General features: G+C 52.2%; 1 protein-coding gene across 1 annotated transcript; it reads left to right on the top strand.

The window, feature by feature from the left end:
- The first annotated feature begins 1,734 nt into the window (after positions 1-1,734).
- Mxra7 (matrix remodeling associated 7) lies at positions 1,735-26,842 on the top strand. Its single transcript, XM_027425572.2, is given in 5 exon segments — positions 1,735-1,878; positions 1,880-2,047; positions 13,289-13,352; positions 17,710-17,803; positions 25,240-26,842. Coding segments are annotated over 5 exon segments (546 nt in total). The 5' UTR covers positions 1,735-1,773; the 3' UTR covers positions 25,355-26,842.
- Positions 26,843-27,095: the final 253 nt, after the last annotated feature.

The raw sequence follows: 27,095 nt of genomic DNA, 5'->3' as shown, positions 1-27,095 counted from the left end.
ATCTAAAAAACAAAAACCTGGTGTTGAGAGCAGGGTGTGGTGGCTTACATCTGTAGTCCCAGCACTGGAAGGATCAATACAAGTTCAAAGTCAGCCTGGGCTACTGAATGAAAAACAAAGCAGGATGTGGTGGAGTGATGGGGACTGTGTGTGTGTGTGTGTGTGTGTTGTCTTCGACTAAAATAAGCCTCATATACTTTGGTTTCCCGTCCTGTGGGGTCAAAAGCCAGGAGCCTAGAGACAAAACCCTTCTGCACTGTATGGTTGAACTGTTTTTTTTTTTTTTTTTTTTTTTTTTTTTCATCAACTGCCACCAAGAGAGACGCATGCCCCTTAAAACTAGGGATTTGTTGCTTTAGGTCTGAGCTCTCCCTGTTGCTGGGGGATCTTCCTGTCACAGCTGGAACTCACAAGCTGTGAGTACTGTTTCTTCCAGGCAAAATAACACTTAGTCCAGGAGGATGTAGCTCCTTGGTGGTGCACCCAGTATGCTTGGGAAGGGGGATTCTTCCCAGTCTAGCATCTAGCAGAAGTTGGAACCCCACTTTGTGTGTGAGCTAAGACTGCTCAGGTGTGCCTTTAACTGGCCTCAAGAGATGTTCTTGACTTTCCAAATAGCTGGGATTATTGGTGTGCGCCACTATCCTGGGGAGCCCACCTCCTTTCCATTCCTTTTTAAGACAGGGTCTAATGTAGCTAAGGCTGACCCAGCCTGGCTTTGAATTGACCTTCTTTACTGAATACTGGGATTACAGACATGCATTAACAAGTTGAGTTTGTTTGTTTGTTTGTTTTCCATTACTCCTTTTTTTTCCTGACAAACTTTGTCTGCCTCGTATTTATTCAAAGTAATTAAAAGGTGGGCGGGGAGTTTTAGGGGAATAAATACACAGTTGGTCACAGTGTGTTTTATATTTTAATCAATAGAGCCCTAGAAAAGACATAGAAAAACAAAAACACCCTTCTTTCCGCCTCATTTCCAGCCTCTTGCTGAAGCCAGGATGAGAAAGAAGCCTTTAGGAAAAATTCACAAATGTCACAGCTGTGGGCCATGGCTGCCAGTAACCATGAGGGATTTCCCTTGTCTCTTTGAGACAGGGTCTCATATGCAACCCTGGCTGACCTGGAACTTGCTATGTAGACCAGACTGTATTTGAACTCACCGAGGACCGTCTGCCTCCGCCTCCGCCTCTGGAGTGCTGGGATCCGGGATCAAGGGCGAGAGCCACCATGTCCCTCTGTGATTTTCCCTGTGTGGCATTAGTGTTCAGTTTCCATGAACCTTCTTGGACTTGCCTGCACACGTTTCTTCCGTAGAGTCCAGATCATCAACGCTCTAAGGCTGAGCATTTGTGTGTGTGTTGTGTGTTGTTTTGAGAGGGAATCTTCTACGGCACAGAACTCACTGTAACCTTGAACTCCTCATCCTCCTGCACCCGTCCACTTTTCAAGTGCTGGCATCACAGGTCTGCACCACCATCTCTAAAACGAACTTCTGCACAGGGCTGAAATGAAGCCAAGGTAAAGACAATGAACAATGAGCCCTTCACCCCATCCAGCAAGCCGGAGCTGAGCCGGTGCCCCAGAGCATCAGCCAGCGAGGGGTGAGCTTTCCAGCGCCTCCCAAGGTCCGGACTCCAAGCCACCCTGAGGGCTAGGGGGCGTGGTCAGAGCGCGACTCCGCCCCGGGGCGTGGCCTGGCGCGGGCGTGGCCTGGCGCGGGGCGCGGGGCTCCCTCTGGGTCCCGGCGGGCGGGCACTCGGCGGCCGCGCGATGGAGGCGCCGGCGGAACTGCTGGCCGCGTTGCCGGCGCTGGCCACGGCGCTGGCCCTGCTGCTCGCCTGGCTGCTGCTGCGGCGTGGGGCGGCCCCGGCCCGGCCCCGGCCCCGGAACGCGCGTCCCCGACCGAGGCCCCGGGGCTCCCGCGCCGCCTGAGCCTCCCGAGCCCTGCGCCCCGGAGCCCGCACCCGCGGAGCCGCGCCAGCCCGAGCGCACGGCGGAGCCGGGGAAGCCCGCGGCGGAGGAGCCTGCGGACGAGGGGCGGCAGGTACGCACCGGGCCCCCCGTGGGGTCCCTGGTAGGACATCCACGAGCCCGCCGGCCGGCCGGCCGGACCTCCCCAGGAAGGGCCGAGCCAGCGGCCGGCAGGAAAGGAGGGTTCCTGCGGCCGGGACGCTCCATCCTCCCCCAAAGTGGAGCTGGCCTCCCCTCCCCTCCCTCCCTCCCTGTCTCCCTGCCCCCCCCCCCACCTCTGGCGTCCCCGGGCCTCCCACGCCGCTGACACTCTGCTCCGCACCCTCCTCTCCTCCCGCCTTTGCCCACCCGTGCCCAAATCCCGGGCACGTACCCTACTTCAGGGTCTGAATTGGAGTTAGCTTAGTCTTGACAACAGTACTTTGGGATGGGGTGCGCGAGAAGGGAAGTTGCCTGTCTTTTAGGTCAACTTGAAATCCAGAGTCCAGAGTCAGTGTGGGTGTCAGTGTGGGTGAGGCCGGGAGGACTGGCCGGAAAGGAAGAGCACTTACTGGGACCATGTTATCGTCGTTCTCAGGCTGCTTGTAGGCTTTGGCACCCCCAGTCCCCACCCCTGGGTTGCAGATGAGCCCGCGGAACAAAAGGTGCAACAAGAGGCCCTACCCCGCCCCCCCCAACACACACACCACCGTCCTGACCTCCCAGGAGCCGGCCGTCAGCTGAGCAGGCCTCCTTCAGGGTACCCCTCTTTCTCTGATGCACTGTAGATTGGATCCTGGCTTGCCCCGGGTTACTGGGATCTCAAAGGGCCAGGCCAAGCCACCCGCCACCCACTCCAGTCTCTAATCAATTTTAACACTTTGTTCTTCATCCTGAGCCTTCATCCTGAAGCCGTGGGCTTGCTGCCTTGCTGTATGGTCAGCGTATCTGCGGGTACCTCCTCTGTCCCTTGATGGACACAGTGGTTTACACGGGACTAAAGCTCGTGGGACTGAAGAGGCGGCAGTGAGACTGGGCCCAGGCCTTTCTCTTTGCTGAGTCTGCCAGACCCCCTACTCGCGGCTCTTTGCTTGACAAGTGGGTGACTAATTGTGTCATTAGAGTGGCTTCTAACTGACCGAGCCCGGCTGTGAGGAGCGGTATTGTGTTCAACCCAGGGAGCCTCACCAACCTGGGGTGAATGGCAGGTGGGGCCTGGGGTACCTCTCAGACTATCACAGACTCTCCACCAGCCCTGTTTCCAATTGTTTCTCTTTCTCACTCAGCATCAGATTCTGTCTAGACCAAAGTTAGGCACAGTCCCATCTCGATCCTTTGGAATAGGTGATTTCTTAAGGAACTTTCTACAAGGCTTTTTGAGACACTCATCCTGTAATGGGGTCAGTTATAGTTAGAACTATAGTTAGAGCTATACTATGCCTTCATTAATTAACCCAAGTCGGCGTTTTGGATTTTTCTGGGTTTGGTTGGTTAGTGAGGTGGATTCTTGAAATGTAGCCTGGGCTGACCTGGAGCCCACTGTGTACCTCAAACTCGAAATCCTCCTGCCTCAGCTTCCCAAAGCCTTATGAGAAACAGAGGAGGAAGATCTCTGTGAGTCAAATCCAGCCTGGCCTACATAGTGAACCCCCCTCCCATTCCAAACGAAACAACAAAACGAAGGCACACTCATCACCATGCCCAGGCTTTGGAGGACAAGGTAGGATGAAGAGAGTTCAAGATGGCAGCCGAGCTGTCCTGAGGGAATCCCCTTAACATTAAGGCAGTTTCCTCATGTGGAGATCAGGCCTGTGAGTCTGGGCTCAGAGCAGACCCTGTACGCCTGCCTGAAATATCCAGTGGGCAGAGTCCCAGGTGAGGGTCTGAGAGACACAGGCGCCTTTGTGTGCCGTCCCTCCCACGCTTCACAGTTGTGGGCTTCAGCGCTAGAAGCAGAGGCTTAGAGGTTGTCTTGAAATGGACTCAGGCATTTCCAGGTGTTTCCAGCCCCTTCTTCTTTCTTCACACTGCCGGGGCAGGGGTGGGATATGCCCCAGGGAAGATAACTCGGGCTGGGATGATGTCCTCCGTGGAGGCCCCTTCATGGTCCCTAGGTGAAAGGCAACAGCCAGGCTCCAGGGCCCACCCCACTGCCCCTGAGAGGCTTAACTCAACTCTCCCACCTCATCCATCCCCTCTTCCATTTCCCTCCTAATCCAGTCTGCTCCTTTCCCAGCAAGGCCGGGCCTTCTGTGGCAGCTGCAGACTCTGACTCACAAAGCTGATTACTGAAAAGGAGCCCAGGGAGGCAGCCTTCAGCTGCTGCTGGAGATCACCAGGGCAGCATGCCCCCTTGCAGGCTGCGTGCCCTCAAGGCCAGGAACCTGGTGGTGGGAGGAGATAGGCCTGGGTGGAGATTCAAGGAGCAGGGGTGAGGCCAGCCAACCTGAGGTCCAGGAGGCCTTCCTCCCCACTCCCCGTCAGTTTACAGCCCAGGCAGGGACTAGGAGAGGTAGGATCACATTATTAGACTGTGTTTTCCTCTCTCTCGTGGGATTACTGGGGCAGGCAGTGCAGGAAGCCTGGCGGGCACACCTAGTTCCCACAAGATCTGTGAGGCAACAGTGTTGGGACAAAAGTTGTTCCTTTGTAAAGCAGGGAAGCAGAGCTTTTTTTTTTTTTTTTTTTTTTTTTGATTTATTTATTTATTATGTATACAGTGTTCTGTCTGCATGCATCCCTGCAGGCCAGAAGAGGGCACCAGATCTCATTACAGATGGTTGTGAGCCACCATGTGGTTGCTGAGAACAGAACTCAGGACCTCTGGAAGGGCAGACAGCGTGATTAACCTCTGAGCCATTTCTCCAGCCCCGGAGCTTTCTTTCTTTTTCTTTTCTTTTTTTTTTTTTTTTGTTTTGTTTTGTTTTGTTTTTGTTTTTCGAGACAGGGTTTCTCTGTGTAGTTTTGGAGTCTATCCTGGCACTCGCTCTGGAGACCAGGCTGGCCTCAAACTCACAGAGATCTGCCTGCCTCTGCCTCCTGAGTGCTGGGATTAAAGGCGTGCGCCACCAACGCCCGGCGATCCATTTATTTTTATTTTATGTGTATGAATATTTGCCTGCCTGCATGCGCACTACTTGCAGAGGCCAGAAGCGGGCATCTGGTTCCCCTGGAACTGGAGTTACAGATGGTTGTGAGCCACCATGTGGGTTCTAGGAACAGAACCCAGCTCCTCTGCGAGAACATCAAGTATTACTAACTGCTGAGCCATCTCTCCAGTCCAGAGTAGAGACTTTTGTGTATATGATGCTTGGAGTGGAAGCCAAGGCCTGGGGCATGCCAAGCAAGCACTGTACTGTCTAGCTAAATCTCCAACTCTGAGGCATTTATAAGTGCTGTATGGGGGCTGGATTTTCTGTGTGTGTGAGCACTGACATTAAGTTTATATGGGAAAATGTCCTTGAAGGCTAGAGATGTTGCCTAGTGGTAAAGCACTTGTGTAGTTTAGATGAGGTCATGGGTTAGATTGCTAGCACTGAAAAAGGAGAGACCTGTTGCTAGAACGATACATGCTAAACTCTTTTATTATTAATACACCTATTTATTTCATGTGTGTGCTCACACCAGTGCCAGACTCATCTCACCCAGTCAACTGCCAGGTCTGTTGTGTTGAGACAGGGTTTCATTTACCTTAAGGGTGTCTGGGACTCACTGAGTAGCCAAATTCGGCTTTGAACTCTTTTTAGTTTTTGAGTTAGGGTTTCTCTGTGTAGCCTTGACTGTCCTGGAACTCCCTCTGGAGACCAGGCTGGCCTCGAACTCACAGAGATCCTCCTGCCTCTCCAGTGCTGGGGTAAAGGCGTGCTCCACCAACGCCCAGAGGCCTTGAACTCTTGGTTCTTCATTTCTGCCTCCTGAACATTGGTTGGGATTACGGGCATGCACCACCGAGTACACTATAGCAAATAGTCTATTTTTTTTGTTTGTTTGTTTTGGTTTTTTGAGACAGGGTTTCTCTGTGTAGCTTTGGAGCCTATCCTGGCACTCGCTCTGGAGACCAGGCTGGCCTTGAACTCACAGAGATCCGCCTGCCTCTGTCTCCCGAGTGCTGAGACAAAAGCGTGCGCCACCAACGCCCGGCTGCAAATAGTCTATTTTTAAAAATTATTTCGTATGTGTGAGTGTTTTGCCTATATATGCATGTGTACCATAGAAGCCAAAGAGGATGTCAGATCCCCTGGAATTGGAGTTACAGAGTGTTGTGAGCCACCATGTGGGTGCTGGAAACAGAACCTGGGTCTTCTGCAAGAGCATCAAATGCTCTTAACCGCTGAGCTGTCTCTCCAGCCTAGAAATTATTTTCTTAAATTTGAGGGGTTTTTTTGGGGGGGGGATTTCGAGACAGGGTTTCTCTGTGGCTTTGAAAGCTGTCCTGGAACTAGTTCTTGTAGACCAGGCTCGTCTCGAACTCACAGAGATCCGACTAACTCTGCTCCACAGATACATAGAGAAACCCCATCTGGAGCCCCCCCCCTCGCCATAAGAATAATTTTTTTTTTTTACATTTTAAATCATATTTTAGATGTATGAGTGTTTTTCCTGATGTATGTTTGTGAACCATGTGTATGCCTAGTGCCCTTAGAGAAAAGGCCATTGGATCCCTGGAACTGGAGTTAAGGATAGGTTATGAGCCACCATATTGATACAGAAAACTGAACCCTGGACCTCTGGAAAAGCAGTCAGTGGTCTTAACCTCTGAGCCATCTCTCCAGCCCCTAAAATCTTCTTAATTACACACACACATATACACACAAAGCTGAACCCCAAACCATCGATAAGGGGAGTTCCTGGGTAAGTTCTTATTATTTGAGGACTCAGAGTCTGGAGATACATCTCAAGACCTGAAAGTACCTCCTCCGCCAGCAGTATCGGCTGCTGGTCTGCAACAAGTCTCACTCTGAGCCAAACCACCCACAACTCCCACTCCTAGGGAGTGTGAAGCTGGCTTCTCCACTGGCCAAAGCCTTAAAGAGATTTTTAAAGCAGTCTACCTACTCTGTGTGTCTGTGTGTGTCTGTCTCTGTGTGTGTATGTCTGCACGTGTGCACATGCCTGCTGGGGATGGACCTGCAAGTGCTCTAAACCTACTTATGACTGACAGCCCAGCCCAACCTTCGGTTATGTTCAGTTTACTAAGCTGGCTGTCCTGGATGAGTGGCTGCATTCCCCAACTCTCTCAATTCTGACCCCATGGATCCCTTCTTGATTTTCTTCTCTTTCTGTTTTGAGATGTGGCAGAGGGGCTGGGGGAAGTGCAGACTGTGGCCCTTGGGGCTTTTGTATGTTTGTTTCATTCTGGTTTTATGAAGCCCTTGGTGTCCTCTAGACCCTACCATGGAAGCATTGCCCAAAACTGTTAATCTGATGGGATTGAGCCTGTCATGCCTGCTCATTTGAGTGAGTCTGCTTCAGGCTGGAGAATGTGCCCTTGACGGGACTGTGATTCGAGCCTGAGACAGTTTTGGACTGGATGTCTGGACAGGATACGGTTGGAGTGTGAGTGCTAGCTGAAAGAACAAAGAGTCAGTCCATCTCTGTCTCAGGCTGTCCCCAACACACACACACACACACACACACACTCACACTCACACACACTCCTTCCTCCAACTCCATTCCCAGCCTTCCCTGCACTATGAGCTAGCCCCTTGCCCAGTGCATGCTTGTGTGTAAGTGTGGATGAGTGTGCTCTCATGCTTGGAGTTTGTGTAAGTGTGGATGAGTGTGCTCTCATGCTTGGAGTTTCTCTCTCCCCTCCTCCCTCCCAGTGGAAAGCTTCTGGTGTATAATATCAACTGAAGGCTTCTGGGCCTGTTCCACCATTGCTGTCTTCGAGAACACACAGCCACCATTGTCCTGAGGACAGTGAGGGACACCAAATGCATTCACAATGGCCTCTCCCATCTCCTGCGGATGCCCGTTCTCCTCTGGTGTCTGTCATTGTCTGCTCAGATTCTTCCTCTCCTCCCCACGCTGTTTAGGCCAGAAGTCCAGGCCTGTCTTGCTCTCCTCTTTTCTCTCCACCCCACAAGCCCTCTTGCCTGTCTCCCAGAGCCTCCTCGTACCGGAGCAGCTCCCCTCTAGTCTTGCTGGCTGCTGTCCCATGCTGTGTTCTTGCAGGCTGTCTGATAACCTTTCCCGGGCTCCTGCTGCCCATGTGCCCCAGGCTGCCCAGCTCCATCAGCTCCCAGTCTGCCTTTCATTAACCCAGAAACCATATCCCAGCCTCATTGCTCGAAGCCCTCTGCAGATTCTGCTACAGCGGAGTAGACTCCAGCCTCTAAGGCTGATGGACTTTGATCACAATGTTCACTGTCCCCACTGAGGCCACCGGAGTCTTCCTTGTGCTCAGGCCCATGTCTAGACACTCGTGTTGACTGACTGCCTGGTATGCTCAGCCAGCATCTTTTTTCAAGCCCTGTGCACATCCTGTCTCCATTCCCTTGGCCACGTTAGCAGATGGCAATCACCCTCCTCTCTGCTCGCTCTCGGCTCTCTCCCCCCTGCATCATCCTATTTGGCTCTGCTCAGAGCACTTAACCAGCATGAGGTCATCTTTTATTTTTGAGCACATTGTCTGTGCAGAGGAATGTCTGCACACAAGGGTGAGAACAGGCCCTTACCCACCCCTCATTCACCGTCCCTTCCCCAGTGCTACTACAGGTCCAACACAGCAGGCACCTGTCAGGTCTTTTTCAATAGAGAATGTGCAAAACCCACAAAAATCAAAACAAAAACTTGCTGCTATCTGGCTCTTCACCAAAGGCAGGTTCAGTTATCTCTCTACCCTCCCGCTCATGGCCTCACTAGCCCCCCACTGCCACAGCCCTGTCTTATGCTCTGTAAGGGAGTGAGCTCACCAGTGCAGGAAGTTTTCAAGCAGAAACTGGCACTTTTTACATTGGGTCTAGTGTTTGCCTAAGTGCTAAATCTTTTTCTCCCTCGTTGGCCTGACATGGAGCTCAGTGCAGAGAGACAAAGAGAGCTACCCGCATAGGGAAGCCTTGACACCTCTTACCGTCCTGCAGATCCAGGTACCCAAACAGCTATGAGCTGTCAGGCCCTGTGATCTGGGAGACCTCTGGTCAGACAGAGTGAGTCAAGAGACCCAAGAGTGAATGACAAAGGACAGATCACAGGCCTTAAACTGTTACACCTAGCCGGTGCCACCTGGGAGGTGGAGGCAGAAGGATTGGAAGTTAGTGTCATTCTCAGCTATGTAGCAAGTTCAGCTGGGCGGTGGTGGTGCACACATTTAATCCTAGCACTCGGGAGGCAGAGGCAGGCAGATATCTGTGAGTTCGAGACCAGCCTGGTCTACAAGAGCTAGTTCCAGGACAGCCTCCAAAGCCACAGAGAAACCCTGTCTGGAAAAACCAAAAAAAAAAAAAAAAAAAAAAAGTTCAAGGCCAGCCTGGGCTACAAGACTGTGTCTCAAAAACAAACAAAAAACGAGCTTGTGGGTGCTGGAGAGATGATGAAGAGCACTGGCTGCTCTTCCAGATTCGATTCAAAGCATCTACATGGCAGCTCACAACTATCTGTAACTCTTGTTCAGGGAAATCCAATGTTCTCTTCTGGCCTCTGTAGCACCAGGTATGCCCGTGGTACTAGAACAGACATTCACGACATCCATGCATAAAACAAACAAAAAATAGAGACTGGTTTAAAGGGTCGTCAATACAGTGTTCTCAAAGTAGGGAAAATTAGAGAGTGAGCCCAGGACCTCAGGAAGGCCCGAGTGGGCCAGCAGAAGAGGGAGGTGACTTTTGGTGGTCAAGGGAGCTGGAGTCTTGTCAGGTGCTGTGATGGAATGAGTGTCGGGCTGCTGCCCGGAAGAGCTGGACGGATTGAGAGGGCCAGCAAGGGACAGGGTGAGTGGTTTGACTTTGAACAGAAGTTCCTTGCCCTAAGAAGTACGCCTTCTCATTGGTGGCAAGTAGAGACTTAGTAAGTGGGGTTCAAGCGTCCTCCCAGCATTGTTTGGAGGCGGGGGTGGGGGGGTGGGGGTGGCAGAACTGATCTGCTGAGACCTCTGGGGAGACGGGCTCTGGGGTTGGGCTGGCTGGCACTAGCCAGTTCTGCTCTCTAGCCAGACTGCCAACCCTCCCCGCCTCATGCAAAGATGAAAATAGCCTTCCACTAAGGGGAGAGACTTGCAGGCAGTCTCCCCCAGCCCCTCCTGCTTTACATTTTCTCCAGGAGACCCCCCCCCAAGAGCTGGGACCAGAGTGAACTCCACCTGCCTAGTGGAGCTGCCATGGTCTAAAGCCAGTCCAGATGGGCATCAGATTTGTACAGGTCATCACACCCTGGGTTAGCTTTGGTGGCTAGACACGGGGTTCATGCTGATCTTGTTGGTAGGATCCCGACAGAAGCATCTCCTGGGACAGCAGATGGGTTCACACACACACACACACACACACACACACACACACACACACACACACACACACACGCTTTGCCTTCCTCTAATCTTCCAGAAGCCAACACACACACACACACACACACACACACACACACACACACACACACACACACTTTGCCTTCCTCTAATCTTCCAGAAGCCAGCCTGACCCTTCCTCTGCAGTGCTGTCTGCCTGGGTCCTTGGGGATGCTGGTTGGAGACTTTCTGTCTCTTGCCACCCCTGGAAGAAGCTAAACTGGAAAATTAACCCAGAACATAGGCAGTTAAACAGAGTATCCATTCAGTTACCCTGAGCTGAGACTCAGTGGGGTGATTGGCTGTTGCTTTGTTTTGTTTAGAAAGCAGGCAGGTTTATTTAGCACACTGCAGAGAGCAGCAGGCAGAACTGCCTGTGAGGTGATTGGCTTTGAGCCTCAGCCAGTCCTGCTGGGGGACCAGCCAGGATGACATCAGCCTGTGTTAGTGTTTAGTTTTCATGAGGTTGGCTTACTGTCACCGGAAGCCTGCTGTATGGGTTTGCCAGGGCCACTGCAGTGAAATACCATGGGTTGGGGGCTTAAACAACAGCAATTTATTTTCTCTGAGGTCAAAAGTCCAAAACCAAGGGTTTGGCAGGGTGCATTTCTTCTGGAGCGTCTCTCCTTGGCATGCATGTGGTCTTCTGTGTGTGCCAGTGTCTCTTTATGCCTGGGTTCTCTCTGATAAGGATAGAGGGCTTAGATTAAGACCCATTCTAGGGACTGGGGAGGTGGTGCTTGCTGCACATGGGTGAGAACCTGAGTTTGAATCCCCAGCATCCATGTAAAAACAACATGTGCTCATATACCTGTAACTCCAGCACTGAGGGGTCAAAGACAAAAGGGGTATCATGGCTGCCAGCCTAGCTCCAGGTTCAGTGAGAGACCCTGTCTGGTCTGAGGGGAACAAGATGGAGAGTGCTAGAGCAGGCCACCTGGTATCCTCCTCTGGCCTGTAGACACACACACACACACACACACACACACACACACACACACACACACACACACACACACGATGCTATGTAGCCATGGCTGGCTTGGAACTTACCATGTAGACCAGGCTGGCCTCAAACTCTCAAATCCTCCTGCTTCTGCCTCTTGAGTGTTGGGATTAAAGGTGTGCGACACCATGCCCAGCTCCACCTTATCTTTTGAGACAGGAGCTCTCACTGAATCCAGAGTTCCCCAGTTGTGTAGGCTGGCTAGCTGGTAAGTTCTGAGCATCTGCCTGTCTCCCCGCCACATACCCCAGCTCTAGAGTTACTGACATGCACAGCTCTGCCCTTTTCCATGGCTGCTGAAGATCCAAACTCAGTTCCTCAGGCTTGTGTAGTCTGCCCAGTGTCCCAACCCCCCCAATAAATTCTTTTGATTCTTTCTCATAGTCAGTGTACACATACCTCCTCTGCACGTCCTGTGGTGACTGGACTGGTTGACATTTTGGAGATCATGTTAGCCAAGTGTATTTAGCTAAGAGTTTCTTAACTCCCCATCAGTTTCCAGTGCTGTTGTATAAAAGCTCTAGATAAATGTTTTTAGTCTAGACAACAGATTCTTTTTTTTTTTTAAGATTTTATTTATTATGTATACAACATTCTGCTTCCATGTATATCTGCACACCAGAAGATGGCACCAGATCTCATAGTGGGTGGTTGCTGAGAAATGAACTCAGGACCTCTGGAAGAGCAGTCAGTGCTCTTAACCTCTGAGCCATCTCTCCAGCCCCATAGACAACAGATTCTTCAGAGTGAGTCCTCTGTATCAATAGGGTTACTCCTATTCAACCTGCTCACCTCCCTTAGCTACAAAGATACTTTGCTTTCAAAACTGGGGAGATGTCTGGTCTGTCAGGACATAGCCTTGACTGTGCTGGAGCAGTACGGCTTCTACATAGCTAGCGCCGAGTCTGTGAGCTCTGCTGCGTGGTAGGCACTGGCCCTATATCCTCAGGAGCTCAAGGCCCCGGATTGGCCGCTTGCGACCCAACAACTACCATGGGGTTTGTGAAAACTTTATTCCCAGGCTCAGCTTGCTGTTCTGTTGGGGAGCCTCCTACTGAGGCTGACGGCTCCTTGGGTACCCTAGACCTACATCACTGTCTGTCTCCACTGTAGGCTCTACCTATGCCCTCCCCCTCAAACCTGACGTTTCCACACTGGCCTGCTAGGCTTCCTTGGACCGCTCATCCCCTCCCCCCCACATCCTCCAGGCCCACATAGTTGGCCGATCACATGTCTCTCTCATCCTCAAACATTCCTCAAGTTGAAGTCACTCCTTCCTTCCACCAAGGCCATCCCGGGACGGGACGGGATGGGATGTCTCTCCCAACCATCTGTTTATTGAATCCATGTGTGGGAGAGACCAGGCTAAGGGTGTGGAGTTCCAATTTTGGGTAAATGGTCACTGAGCTGACTGAAGACAGAAAATACTGTTAGAAGCCGCCAGAAGGCTACTATCTTGGAATATCTGGGCTGTTGAGCTGGCCTTGGCCCTAGGTAGTACAGCCAGCTAGCTTTTTCCGTGTCTCTTATTAAGGTGAGGGTGGGTGTTCCAGGCCACTTACCAAAATGCCTGGACAGGCACTACTTGGGAGTGGCTCAAGTTGAGGGCTTGTGGTACCCAGAGTTCTCTGTCACCTCCTCCTCATCCTTGACTTTGCCCTGACACCACAGATTCCACCATGGCTGCTGGACATGCTCACATTGGACCTTGGAGATATCTCCCCCACTCCCTCCTCACTCACCTCCACTCCCCAGCCCACACCTCACACTTTCCTGAGAGGACAGGGTTCAGCTAGCTAAGTAGCACTGACCCTGCCATTGTCTTGCAGGATGAAGAGCAAGACTCAGACAGTGAGACGGGGCCACCCACGGAGGAGCCCGAGGAAGAGGATGGTGAGCAGCACCCACTCCCATGAGGCTGTAGTCTTTGGCTCTCCCTGGGCCACTCTGGGGGTAGTGGGATCTGAGAATTGGGGGACCACGGGGCAGCCTGAGGATGAATGGAGTGAGAGGGGCTATGGGATAATCCCTCACCTTCCTGCATACGTCCTTCACTTTGGTCCTTGCTTTTCTGTCTGTAAAATAAGTATTGTGGGGGCAGGAGGCCTTCTTTTAGAAGTAAAATCTCCCTGGCTGTCTCTGGCTGCCTGGTCTCTTCTCCCCCTCCCAACCATGCCTGTCTTTCTGTTGACTCTCTAGGGTGAATTTTGTTAGGAGGCCTCCTCGGAGATGGGGCTGCTTCTCCTGAGCCCTGGGTGGCTCAGATGGGAGGGAGGGAGCCACAGGAACATATGAAACCAAGAGGCCCCCATGTGTTCTAGACAGACAGACAGACAGACTGGCTGATCTATCACATTTTATTTCTTCTTCTTCTTCTTCTTCTTCTTCTTCTTCTTCTTCTTCTTCTTCTTCTTCTTCTTTTTCTTCAAGACAGGGTTTCTCTGTGGCTTTGGAACTAGCTCATGTAGACCAGGCTGGTCTCAAACTCACAGAGATCCGCCTGCCTCTGCCTCCCGAGTGCTGTGAGTTCGAGGCCATCCTGGTCTACTGAGAGTTCCAGGACAACCTCCAAAGCAATACAGAGAAACCCTGTCTCGATAAACCAATAAAATAAAATAAAATAAAGGTGTGCACCACCAATGCCCAGCCACATTTTATTTCTTTCAAAAAGAAACTGGAGGAAAAACAAAACAAAATGCTAATATTTATTGGATCAGTATAGCAAGTGTACAGAGATATCTCTTTCTTTCTTTTTAAAGCAAGACCAACTGCAGTTTTAAGTCAGGTGCTGGCAGGAACGATGGGAAACGGGTTCAGGGATTTGATAACTGGGGATCCTGTGGGTGTCAGCAGATGAGGCTCAGAGATATCCCCAGGCTTTTCAGAGAGCAGGCAGAGCTGTGGGTTTCTACTGGTATAGCCTCTGAAGGTGCCCAGGCACAGGCAGTGGAGACGTCAACCCTGGCCAGCCAGGCCCATGCTCTCCATTCCTAGAGCACAGTTAGGAGCTAATGGCGACTGTGGCCCGAGAGACTGTTCCTGCTGACATGGGTACCAAGGTCCTGTTAGTGACTTGAGCATGATGAAGGGAGGTTGACGTCACAGTCTGGATGCCCCTGGGTGCAAAGAGAGACATCTATGGGCCACCGTTCCTAACTCAGCTGACATCCGCAAGCCCTGTACCCAGCCCAATGCCTGCTCCTGAATTTGCCCTTCCTCCTCTGAGCCACTGTCCCTGAACAGCCACCAATTCTCATGGCCCGCCACTATAACCAGGCAGAGGAAGAGAGGCCAATGGTCTCAGCTGTCAGAAGGAAGCAAGGCCCCCCTCCCCTCTGCAATAAGCAGCTCAGCCTCCCAGGCTAATTGATTAGTGTCGCTAAAATGACTTCCCCAAGCGACTCATAGATTCATGATGCCTGGAAGAGGAAGCCCCCACCCTAAATGCACTCCCTGGGGCCTCTCACATCCAGCCCCCCTGCTCTAACAAAATTGGATTTGGCCCACCGAGTGTGATTAAGTTAAAGCCTGCGTCAGTCAGTCAGCTGCCCTGGCGGGCTGGAAACGCATCAAGCTAATAAGACTTGCCCCATAAGCCAGAGCTCAGACGTGCACCAAGCTGACTGGACTTTTTATGTTTATTTTTCTAAAACAGCAACACAGCGACCCAGATGTTGAGGCTCACTGGTTTTGTCAGTTCTTCTGGGTCCATCCTGAGGATTGCTTGTAAGCTCAGGCTACAGCCAGCCGTCGTCCCTGGCATGCAGGGTATCCAGGTCTCCGGATAACAAAGACCTTGCCCCTCAGTGTGAATGAACACTGCCACTCCACTCCCGGCAGCAGACTGCAGTTGCTCAGAGGAGCGCCTCTCTCCAGCCTCATCTGTCCACATCCTGGACTTGAAAAGCTCTTGGTCCCGATGACCCAGATGGAGTGGAGTTTTCATTAGCCTAGCTGGGCAGTGCTTAGCCTGGTGGGGTTGCAGAGGAGGGGAGACTTTCTGAGAAGGCAAGGAGGACAGCCCAGTGCTGCCTCAGACCCCCAAGAGCCACTACCTCACCCCAGCAAGAGCCCTGGCAGCCAAGCCAACCCTGACTGACTCAGATGCCCTGTCCCCTTACCCTCAGTCACCTTGCTGTCCTGGACACTCTGTATAATTGGCCTGAAACTTGATGTGGACCAGGCTGGCCTGGAACTCACAGCGATTTGCCTTCCAAGTGCTGGGACTAAAGATGTATGCCACCGCCCCTGCCCCCATCACCCCTCCCACCTCAGCCACCTTAGTCTAGGACCAGCTGTTGATGTGAGGAGTCTTTGTGTACATTTTTCTTCTGGTCACTGCAGGATCACACCAGCACCTGGAATCACGTGCTCTAAATGCTTGCGGAGTAATTTGAGGAGCAAATCAGCCCTTGTAAAAGGTGGCAATTGCTTCATGAGGAAAGCCTCGGGCCTTGGGCAGCTGGCTAGTGAGGACCCCTATCCTAAGTGAGGCTGGATGAGGTGACAACATGGTCCCTGCAGAATGTGTGGGTTCTGAGACCATTTCCAGAACCTTCTTCCCTGGAGCCAGGAGAGAATGCTCATCCCAGCCACCTTTTATTCTGAGCGGGGAGCCTGGCCTGCTGTGAGAAGATGTGGAGGTGTCTTAGACTCTCAGAGAGGCAGTAGAAAGTTCTAGAATAGTAGCCGGAAGAGGAGATAGCAGTGTCATTGGCTGTCGCCATCCCTCAGGCTTTCTGCCTAGGGACATCAGATAGAAGCCAGCCAGCCTGCCATTCTCAGCCTCCCCAGACAGCGGTTGTAATGAGGGACCCTGAGGGCTTTGCTTTCAAGCAGATTTCCTCATCCGGACTCATCTCTTTTCCATGCAGCACTGCAGCTCTTGCCTCCCTCTGCTGGGGTACCATGGCATCTGTGTTGGCACTGTGTCACATGCCCTGGCCCTTTCTGCTCTCTCTCTCTCTGCTTTGTCTCTTTCTCTTCGTCTCTGTTTGTCTCTCTGCTCTCTCTGTCTCTCTCTCTGTGTCTCTCTGTCTCTGTCTCTGTCTGTCTCTCTCTCTCTCACACACACACACACACACACACACACACACACACACACACACACACACTCACAGGCACTGTCAGACCTGCAGATCTGCCCTTTCTAACAGGCTGCAGGCAGACACTGGAGGCTGCTCTCCGGTGCTGGCAGTCTGCCAAACCTGTTCATTTGTGCGTCCCATCTCGGGCCTGATGTGTGCCTTCAGTTGCTCATAACCTGGGGGGAGGGACAGAGAGACTGAGCCTGGCTGTCCCAAGCCTAGGAGAAGAGAAGGAAAGTCTGTGTCCCTGGGGCCCAGTGTGGGGACCCATGCGCTCCCTGGGATGTGAATGGCATTTGCTGTCGGTCTGATCGGCATACACAGGGGTTGAGGAGGCCACTGTGGTGGGAGTTGGCATGGGAGGGGACCCTTGAAGGCAACAGCTGAATTGTTGGCTCCAAGACAGGAAGACAGGTCTGGGCTGGCTTAAACTGGCCTGGGGAGGGAATGACATTTGAAAGATGGAGCAGCGAAGGGGACAGTTTCTGTCTGGCTCTGTCAGCTCCATCTGACCCCCATTAGAGACAAGGCTTAGGAAAGCAGATGTATAAGAAAGTATAGGATGAGCCAGAGGTCAGGTGCTGGGGTGAGAAGGTAAATGTCACTGTGTCACTGAGCGTGTGGCCCCTCTGAAGCTGGGGCTGCTCTCAGGCTGGTGCAAGGGCTGTGCACGTGTCTTGTTGGCATCTCTGACAATAGGCTTCTCTCTGTGGCCCTGGCTGTTCTGGAACTCACTGGAGACCAGACTGACCTCAAACTCAGAGATCGTCCTGCCTCTGCCTCTCGAGGGCAGAGTTAAGAGTGTGAGCCACACTGCCCAGTTTTGTTGCACGTCTGTTTCTCTGACAATGAACAAAGGGGAGCTGGGATGTAGTTCAGGGAACAATGGTTGCCTAAACTAGCATGTGCAAGGCCCTGAGTGTAATCACACACACGCGCGCGCGCGCACACACACACACACACACACACACACACACCACACACACACACACATACACACCACACACACACACCACACACACACACACACACACACACACACACACACAGAGAGAGAGAGAGAGAGAGAGAGAGAGAGAGAGAGAGAGAGAGAGAGAGAGAATAAACTAACTATTGAGCCTGGTCTCCTGAGTTGAGAATAAACTTACCCACTGTCCCCACAGGAGCGGCCTTCTCCTTTAAGTACAGCCCTGGGCAGCTGAGGGGAAGCCAGTACAAGAAGATGATGACCAAAGAAGAACTGGAGGAGGAGCAGAGGTAGGCGGCTTCAGGAACACTAGTGTGAGGGCCAAGCGGGGGTGAGCCAGCCCAGCATGTCCTCTACCCTGTTGTGTGGGGGTGGGGTGGGGATGGGCATCCATTCTTGTCGTGGTAACATTCAGCCAGCCTCCATCAAGGGAGGACGCTCCCCTGGGGTAGGCATCACAGACGGAGAGCATGAGAGGAAAGTGCAGTCTATTTCTTGTGTTCTCTCTGCCCGAAGCCTCCCCAACCTGGAGGATAAAGAGAAAAGAGATGCCAGTAACAGTGAGTGGCCTCACTGCTCACTTACGCGTAGAGTCCCTGACAAAACCAATTTGTCACTTGAGGACAGAGCTGGATTCTTGGTGCTCATCCATCTGGCAGCCTCCCTCCTCCCGGCCCCCACCTACTGGTTCCTTCTCTATCTGTTCCGCTCTGCACAGCTCAGCTCTGCACAGCTCAAGGCAGCTGTATGGCTTCTGGGTTCTGAAACCAGGCCGCTCTCCCCTCCCCCACCAGAGTCCCCAGTGTGTCCATTGGATCCCCCTCAACGTTTTTGTCTGGACTTCGGGGGTGGCTGAGGGGGTCTCTGAAGCAGTAGGATGGCCAAGGTGGCCCCAGGAGGAGCAGGGTTTGCACCAGCCCAGCTGCGCCTCCAGCATGTGCACCTGCTGTCCCGCCCCCAGCTGTGTGAGTGGAGCCCTTGCATTATAGCAAAGTCTCATTGAGAACATCACCATTTTCCAGTCCTGGCACCCAGGGCTAGTGGGGGGACGAGCCCTGATTCGTAAGCGTCGGCAAGAAGGCTGAAGTGGGATGCACAGCTTACCCACCCTCTCTGGGCCGCTCAGGGCCACCAGCTGCCCTCCAGTATCACAACCACCCTGCTTGCAAGATCCTGTCTCCCTGCCAGGATGCTGGCCTCACAGGAAACCTCCTCACTGTGGGTTAGGCACAGGCAGGAAGAAACCCTGAGTCCTTGGATGAGGAGGCTGCCCCCTCTTGTGACCCCATTTGCCACGTTTATATTTCAGGATTGAGCTGACCTCTGACCTCACCTCCCTGTAGCGAGTCCTTTAGTCCTGGGCCACAAATGTCCTTGCAAACCCTTGTGGTAAGGAGGCTGGTTTTGTAGACTAGCATTGCTTCCTCACGTTGTCTGCTAATGTGTCCCCAGTGCCACTGACGTGGTCTAAACCCTTCTCCTCCACCGTCTCCATAACCAATTAATGCATTTCGTCCCATCTGAACCTGGCTTGTTCTTCCCATGCACGAGGAATCCCAGACACAAAAAGAGCCTTGTCTGGGGGAAAGCGCTCAGAGGCCAATTGAAGTCCCTGGTAGACCTAAGCGGTCCAGCTGGTTTGGGTGCTAGTGTACTTATGGGGGACCATCATCCAAGACCTGGGGTGCTATGGGAATACGCATCCATCTTGTGAGGTGATTACTGTGTCTTTGTTTCACTCTGAGAAGGAGAGGCCTATAATCCCTCCCATGTTGCAGGGTAGGCAGGGGTGTTAAGAGCTCTGAAGAAAGCTAGGCCTGCAGACTGAGGCAGCCTTGCCGCGTGTGGCCCACTCCCTGCTGCGGTTAATGCAGAGGACAGACATGGTCACTGACATTCACTCATCTTTCTGAGGCTGTTTTGGAACTCCAGTGGCAGAGCTGAGGTATTGTCACAGATCCTGTGAGGAGGTTCGGCCCTGGCTGGAGAGGCGAGAGAGGGCCTGACCCCCCTGGTCCCCGCCTCCAATGTTCCTGGAGATGGGGCTTTGGCAGTACTATAGCCTCATTCTGTCCACTCAGGTCGATGCACTGTGGGCCTTGAGGGGCTGTCAGAGTAGGAGAGCAATTAGGCCTCAAGTTTTAGATCTGTCCAAGTTAGTGGGTGGCAGCTAGGCCTCAGTTTGAGGTCTGTCACTGCCCCTGTGTTCAGAGCTGAGACCAGGAAATGAAAAGGCAAAGTCTATGTCATTTTCAAAGACAGCAGATTCTCCACTGCCCAAGGGCCTTTGCCTCCAAGTCGCCAGGGGACTCCAGACACCCACTGATGCTTGGCTGTTTGTAGGCTAGAGACTGCCAAGGAGCTGCTCCTGGGGTGAGGAAGGAGTCCCTGACCTTCCTCTGCATAGGGAAGTCCTCACTGTGTGCTGGAGAGGCTGGTGGGAGCCCCAGCAGGGCCTGAGTTCATGTTCATTCCATTACCCTACCCAGCATGCTTCCCGTGGCTCTCACACGCCTCTCCCATCTGACTGACATCTGCTTGCTCCCCCACCCCACCCCTGCATGTGGCCCCAGCTGAAGCTGCCCAGGGGCACCCTGTCCACACCCCTGCCTCATGTGATGCTTGGGGTTGCAGAGGCTGTTCAGTTTGGCTTCACCTCTCTGTCTCTGGGTTTTGGAGAGATGGTAGTTCAAGGACAGATCTGGACCTAACTGAATTTGGGGAACTGCCCTAGGACTGTTGCGATGCCAGAGGTGCCTGCTGCAGACATAAAACCCCGGGTTTGATCCCCAAGACTAAAGGGATGACAGCAGAGAGCCAGCTCCCGGGACCTGTCCCCTGACCTCCACATACACACATCCACACACACATCCGAGAAAAACAAATCAAAAACGTAAAATAATAATAATGAAACCCATCCATGGTTACCATCAAGTGAATGAAGCCATCCTCAGACTGGCAGGGCGCCCATCAGCTCCGCCCCTGCCAGAGTGCCTCCGCGTGCTCCTAGGCTGACCACAGGGAGCACCTGGTTCGTCTTGAATGACCCGCTGGGCCACCATAGCTGCACCTAGAACCCAGCCCTGCAGAGGCTCCCAGCTCTGCTCTCCTCAGGCTTGCTCACAGGTCCCTGGGGAGTGGCAGTTAGGAAGCTAGAGGTCCCAGGGGGGTCTTCTCTGATCTCAATTGAGAATTCCTGCCCTCGGATCTGCTCAGACAGAACTGTCCAGTTCCCCGGAAGTGGCTAGACTGGAGTCCTGGCCGCCGTGCACGCTAACCCTTTTGAGTTCCCTCTGAGCGGACATGACAGCCCTCCCCTGCTCCCCACATTAGCTCTGTCCCTGCCTCCCTCCGAAGCTTCTCTTGGAGGTGCCGCCTCCCTCTGTGTGACTGGGATCATTGGCTAGCAGGCTTTTGACACCCCTCTCCCCGGCAAGAGGCCTTTCCACTCCACTCCCAAGGTAGCGGAGCAGACAAAGCATGGCTTTTCAGCGCGACGGCATAGAGGGAACGGGGGACCAGCTTGTGGACTAGGCTGTGTTGACAGGTCAGTCTGAAGGACTGTCAACTTTTGACTCATGCAAATAGACAGAACCCAAGCAGAGGGCTTGGAACAGCATATTAGGGCAGTAAGGGAGGTGGGAACCCCAGCCCTAACTTCCTTTCTGGCTCTTCTCGAGTGAATTTCATGGCTGAAAGTATGCATTGACTCCAGCTTCCAGGAGAGGGCGCCAAAGGCACAAAATAAGATCACTTGACTGCAGAGAAGTATCCAGGCTTTTGGTCTTTCTGGGGAACCTCCCGGAGAAGGTGCAGCCCTCACTGGAGACAAAGACCCAGGCAGCAGGAAGCAAAACTTACCTAGGGCAATAGGATGTCACGAGTGTAACCAACCAGACAGCCAAGGATCCGCAAGCTCACTGCCCAGCTGCTCTTGTTTCTCAGAACGTGGCTGGGGGTGGTGGAGGTGGGGTGGGGACTGACCAGTGGAGCCTGTGTCACTGCACAGTGTGCAGAGCACACTGCTGGTCTGAGAAAGCTGCAGAGTCTAGCGTGGCCTCTGCGACTCCAACCATCACCCTTCTGGTCCCCGTGCCCTCTCTGTCCTTGTCCTGTGCTGCTTCTAAAGTAAACCGAGCGAGATACATGAACTTTTTCTCCCTATTTCTCTTTACAGAACGGAAGAATAATGAAGGTGTCCTTAGCCTCCTCCTGAAGGCTTTCTTTCCTTTTGACATCTTAAAAGCTTGATTTAAAAAAAAACAAAAAGCTGGGCGGTGGTGGCGCACGCCTTTAGTCCCAGTACTAGGCAGGCAGAGGCAGGCGGGTCTCTGTTGAGTTCGAGACCAGCCTGGTCTACAGAGCGAGCTCCAGGACAGGCTCCAAAGCTACAGAGAAACCCTGTCTTGAAAGAACAAACAAACAAAACAGGAAGCCCCCAGGGAGGAGCCCATGCAGCCTTGGGGTGGTGGGGAGAGTTTGTCTGCTAATCTGCTGACATGTTGACCCCCCCCCCCACACACACACCTTGGGTTCCCCTGGTCTAGCAAGATCTTCAGGAATGGTTTTGTCTCTGTCCTGCTCAGAGGTGTTGGGGAGGAGGTTGCCAAGACTATGTGCTCAGGCCTTGGGCTTTTCTCACCAGCCATATTTGCTCCCCACACTCCCTCATCCCCTCCCCCAACACCCTGTTCACACAACCGCCCTGTGCTTTTGTTCTCACTGAAGCCAAACCACCAGATTTGAGAAGAGACAAGAGAGGTGAAGCCCACCAGTGCTGACAAAGATGGTCACACACACACACCCTGGGGTCTTTCCTCTTTCTCTCTGGCAGGAAGGATTCATGCCAGGTGCTGGCTTTAATTGGGCCTCCCTTTTTGTCCCCGCCCCCACCCGCACCCCGGGAGTCTTGCTCGGGTCCAGGCCTCTTGTGTTCTTACCAGATTAGCCTAGTCTCCACTTTTCGCTTGCAATAGCAATATTAGCTTCCAGTAGGTTTCTGGGTCGTGGGATTGTGCATTTCCTAGGCTTTTCCTAGATGACTTTGAACCTCACCAGATGATCACCCAACAGCCCCAGGTTAGTTTTTCAGAATTTTATATTTGACAGTATTTATACTATATACCAAACAACTCTGAAGTCTTAGACTTGTTGGTGAAGACATGTTTTTTTCTAAAGCACTAAGTTTTTAGAAGACTTTCCATTTAATAGAAAGCTGTCAATTCCTAAGCCGTGCGTGCGTTCCTGGCGGCCTTTTCCTATGCCTAGTAATTTGGGTTCGGGACTTAGGGCTGAACAGGCAACACCTCAACATGCACAACTCAATGCCTTTGACACAGAGCCAGGTGACCTACAGAGTCCCGCTCACTTGTTCCTGAATAGCAATAGTGAAGTCCCTGTCTAGGCTGGGATTTCCTCCTCACAGGAGAGTGAGCTCTGGATACCCTTAGTTAGGCTTATGCGGAAACCTGAGCATAGCTTTGTGAGCACAAGCCCCACACACTCCTGGCGGCTTGGCTCGAAGCGGACAGCCTGTGTTCCAGCCAATAAAACATTAAGTAGAGGACCTTGGTTACTGTGTGTTTCTTCAACTTGCTTTATTAAAACAAAACGAAGACCTCTTTAGAAACAAACTTTAAACCTCCTCTCATTTTGATGCCTTTGATGTCCCAGCAGAGCACCAAGCCATATGCATACCTGATTAAAACACACACAGCCCAGGGCTGGAGAGGTGGGTGTTTGGCTAAGAATGCTGGCTCCTGCAGAGGATGTGGGTTCTGTTCCCAGCACCCAGATGGTGGTCCACAAGCATCTGTAACTCTGGTTCCCGGGGATCCAGTTCCCTCTCCTGATCTCTGAGGGCATCAGGCAAACACATACAGACATGCATACATGTAGATGAAACTCCTGAACACATAAAAATAAGTATAAATAAATAAGTAAATACCACAGCTCTGTGGGTTTGGGGTGGTGACAGACAGCTGTGATCCCAGTACCTAGGGGCAGAATTTACATAGTGAATTCCAGACTAGCAAAGACTACTATGTAGTGAGACCTTCTCAACACCCACCTCCCCCATAATCCTAAAAATAATAACAGTAATAATAACTACAATAAGTACACAATGATGACCACCAAAACATTATGGACAGCTCATTAAGAGGCAGTGCAAAACGTATCTGACGGTGATTTCATCCGTGGCTCTCAATACCTCCCCCCCACCATTCACCACACCTCTTTTCTTCACATAGTGGGGTACAGAGTGCACCCTGCACCCCCCTCTTCCTCTTGAGCGGAACTGACTATAGACCTGGTTTGTCCAGACAAAGGAGGGTAGGAATTGGGACATCGGTACTTCAACTTCTAGGTGCCACAGTAGACAGAAAAACGGTTTGTCGAGTGGAGGATGTGAGTGTGGAAGGGTAGAAATATCATTAAAAGCACAAACCTAGCCTGGCACACACCTTTAACCCCAGCCCTCAGGAGGCAGAGGCAGAAGGGTCTGTGAGTTTGAGGCCAGCCTGGTCTACATAGCAACTTTCAGGACAGCAAGAACTACAAAGTGAGGACTGTATCAAAGTAAAAAAAAAAAAAAGCATAAGTTGGGCATTGGTGGCACACGCCTTTGATCCCAGCACTCGGGAGGCAGAGGCAGGTGGATCTCTGTGAGTTCGAGACCAGCCTGGTCTACAAGAGCTAGTTCCAGGACAGCCAGGGCTCCACAGAGAAACCTCCACATGTGTGCTGTGGGGCTCACACACACAATAAGAACAATTTAAAAGTTGTTTTTGTTTTTGTTTTTTAGTCTCAGAAAAGAAAAAGCATAAGACCTAACACATCAGGACTGCTTCTCCAGACAGTCCAGTGGCTAACAGCTTTGCTGAAGCCTCCTCGGTTATGATGGACCCACAGCACAGCTATAGAAGACATGGCCCCGGGGAAGAGGCTAAGACCTGAGCCTGCAAGTGTGGCTCAAGTTCTTTCAGGCCTCAGGGCAGTTGAGACAGGAACTACAGAATCAAGAAATCAGGGTAGCAAGATGGAGCCAGGATGCAGTAGCCCTGCTGCTGAGGAGCACAGGGCAGTGTGGTAGAACAAACAGGACCACACACTGTTCCTGGCTTCACTGTCCAGCTCACCCTTGATATTTGCTGTGGGAGTCATTCCGCCCCAGTCAGATGGTGTGATGGAACCTCATAAACCACAAAGCGGCCACAGAAGCATGTGGTCAACACCGAGGTCCATCCGGATACCCACCCACTTTGTGTACATAAGGAAGAAGAGCCTCTTTCTCTAGGCAGCAGAGCCCCAGGGGCTAGATTTCACCCTGTGTCCCCCTTGCCCAGCACTCTTGCCTACACATCTGTATGCCCACGTCTGCATGCACCCATTTCCCTGGCTTCTGGCTCATCCCTCTGAACTGAAGCTGCTCCTAACCCATGCCGGTCTCTTCCTCCTTGCCTCACTGTGAGATGCAAATCAACTACAGGCCCAAGAGGAAACTGAGACCCAGTATTTCAGGGCCGAGTGTGTTCATGCAAAACACCTCCTGCATTTTAGGTGGGTCTTACACTGAAGAGCAAAAGTAGTTAGAAAAGAGGAGAGTTCTGCACCTGGCCAATGGAACAGGCCCCCAACCCCCCACTCCACCGCACCCCACTGCACCCCACCCCACGCCGCCTTCAGTCGGGAGCATCCTTTTCCTCTCATCCTCTCTTTTCAACAGAGTTCAGAAAGAACAGCTGGCTGCCATCTTCCAGCTCATGAAAGACAACAAGGAGACGTTTGGGGAGATGTCTGACTGCGACATGCAGGACCAGCTCCGCCTGTACGACATGTAGGCCTGTCGCCCAGCAAGACCTGACCCAGAGCACCCTGACAGCCCTGAGGGACTTGGTTCGCCCAGTTGTGGTTCCCAGACTACCTTGTAAAAACAGAGACGTGTGTTATATGAGGATTTGCCCAGCCCCTGCAATTTTTATGTCATGTTCAAGGAATCGGCATTGCTTTCCTCAGAGGAGGGAACCCCCGAACCCTGTGGCTTCAGCTCATTGGTGAGGGTCTGGCTGTGTCGTGTTCCACACACCCAGGGCAGGTGGTCCAGGAGACCCTAAGCACACTGTGTAGACGGAATACAATGCTATAGGGGAGATGGGTGCTATCTAGTAACACTACACTCTTCATCCTGTCCTAGGAGCATCTCTGGAAGTATCTGGGGTGGCAGTGAAAAATGATTAAAAGGGTCAGCTGTTACCCTGGGGTAGAACAGTGGGGTCAGTTACCCTGGGGTAGAACAGTGGGCTCTGTTACCCTGGGGTAGAACAGTGGGGTCAGTTACCCTGGGGTAGAACAGTGGGGTCAGTTACCCTGGGGTAGAACAGTGGGTCAGCTGTTACCCTGGGGTAGAACAGTGGGTCAGCTGTTACCCTGGGGTAGAACAGTGGGGTCAGTTACCCTGGGGTAGAACAGTGGGCTCTGTTACCCTGGGGTAGAACAGTGGGTCAGCTGTTACCCTGGGGTAGAACAGTGGGGTCAGTTACCCTGGGGTAGAACAGTGGGGTCAGTTACCCTGGGGTAGAACAGTGGGGTCAGTTACCCTGGGGTAGAACAGTGGGGTCAGTTACCCTGGGGTAGAACAGTGGGGTCAGTTACCCTGGGGTAGAACAGTGGGGTCAGTTACCCTGGGGTAGAACAGTGGGGTCAGTTACCCTGGGGTAGAACAGTGGGGTCAGTTACCCTGGGGTAGAACAGTGGGCTCTGTTACCCTGGGGTAGAACAGTGGGTCAGCTGTTACCCTGGGGTAGAACAGTGGGGTCAGTTAAGAGAGTTGCTGTCACTGTTGAAGTTCACCTTCAATACAGTCACACCTGGAGCAAGTTTGGCACACAGAGAACTGTGCGGGACACTGTAGACAGAAGGAATGAAACACAGCAGGACACAGCATGTGCTTAGCAATTTCAAGACCCCGAGTTCCATCCCCAGCACCAGACACCCTCCTCCGACCACCAGTCCCCCAAAACGACAGAGTGATCTGTACCTCTGTAGAGACAAAAAGGCCTTTTGATAATGAGAAAGTACCAGAAGGCATTGGGGAAAATGCTCCAGTGTCCCCTAGAATAGTGCCTGGGGTGCCGGGAGACCACTCAGTGATGACGCGGATGAGCTACAACAGCCCCTTCGTTCCCACCAGTCCTACTTCTCGTCACCCCACTCTGCCAGAAAGTTCATGGCCTGAGCAAGCAGAATCAAAGGTATGCTGAGGACAGGAAGCAGGAAAGCTCTTAAGACGGACTTTTATTTGCTAAATAAACTAAATCAATATAAAGACATAACTCAAACTATGGAAAGCAGAATTAACTTTTCAAAGATTTAATTTATTTTAACCAGGCATGGTGGCGTACACCCTTAATCCCAGCACTTGGGAGGCAGAAGTAGACAGATCTCTGAGTTTGAGACCAGCCTGGTCTACAGAGAAAGTTCCAGGACAACTTTACAGAGAAACCCTGTCTCAAAAAACAAAACAACAACACAAAAAAGATTTTATTTTATTATTATTAGTTTTTTGGTTATTCAAGACAGAAT

Source organism: Cricetulus griseus, chromosome 7 (genome assembly GCF_003668045.3).
Source record: "Cricetulus griseus strain 17A/GY chromosome 7, alternate assembly CriGri-PICRH-1.0, whole genome shotgun sequence".
NCBI classification, from domain to species: domain Eukaryota; kingdom Metazoa; phylum Chordata; class Mammalia; order Rodentia; family Cricetidae; genus Cricetulus; species Cricetulus griseus.
This window is presented reverse-complemented; position numbering and strand designations above follow the sequence as displayed.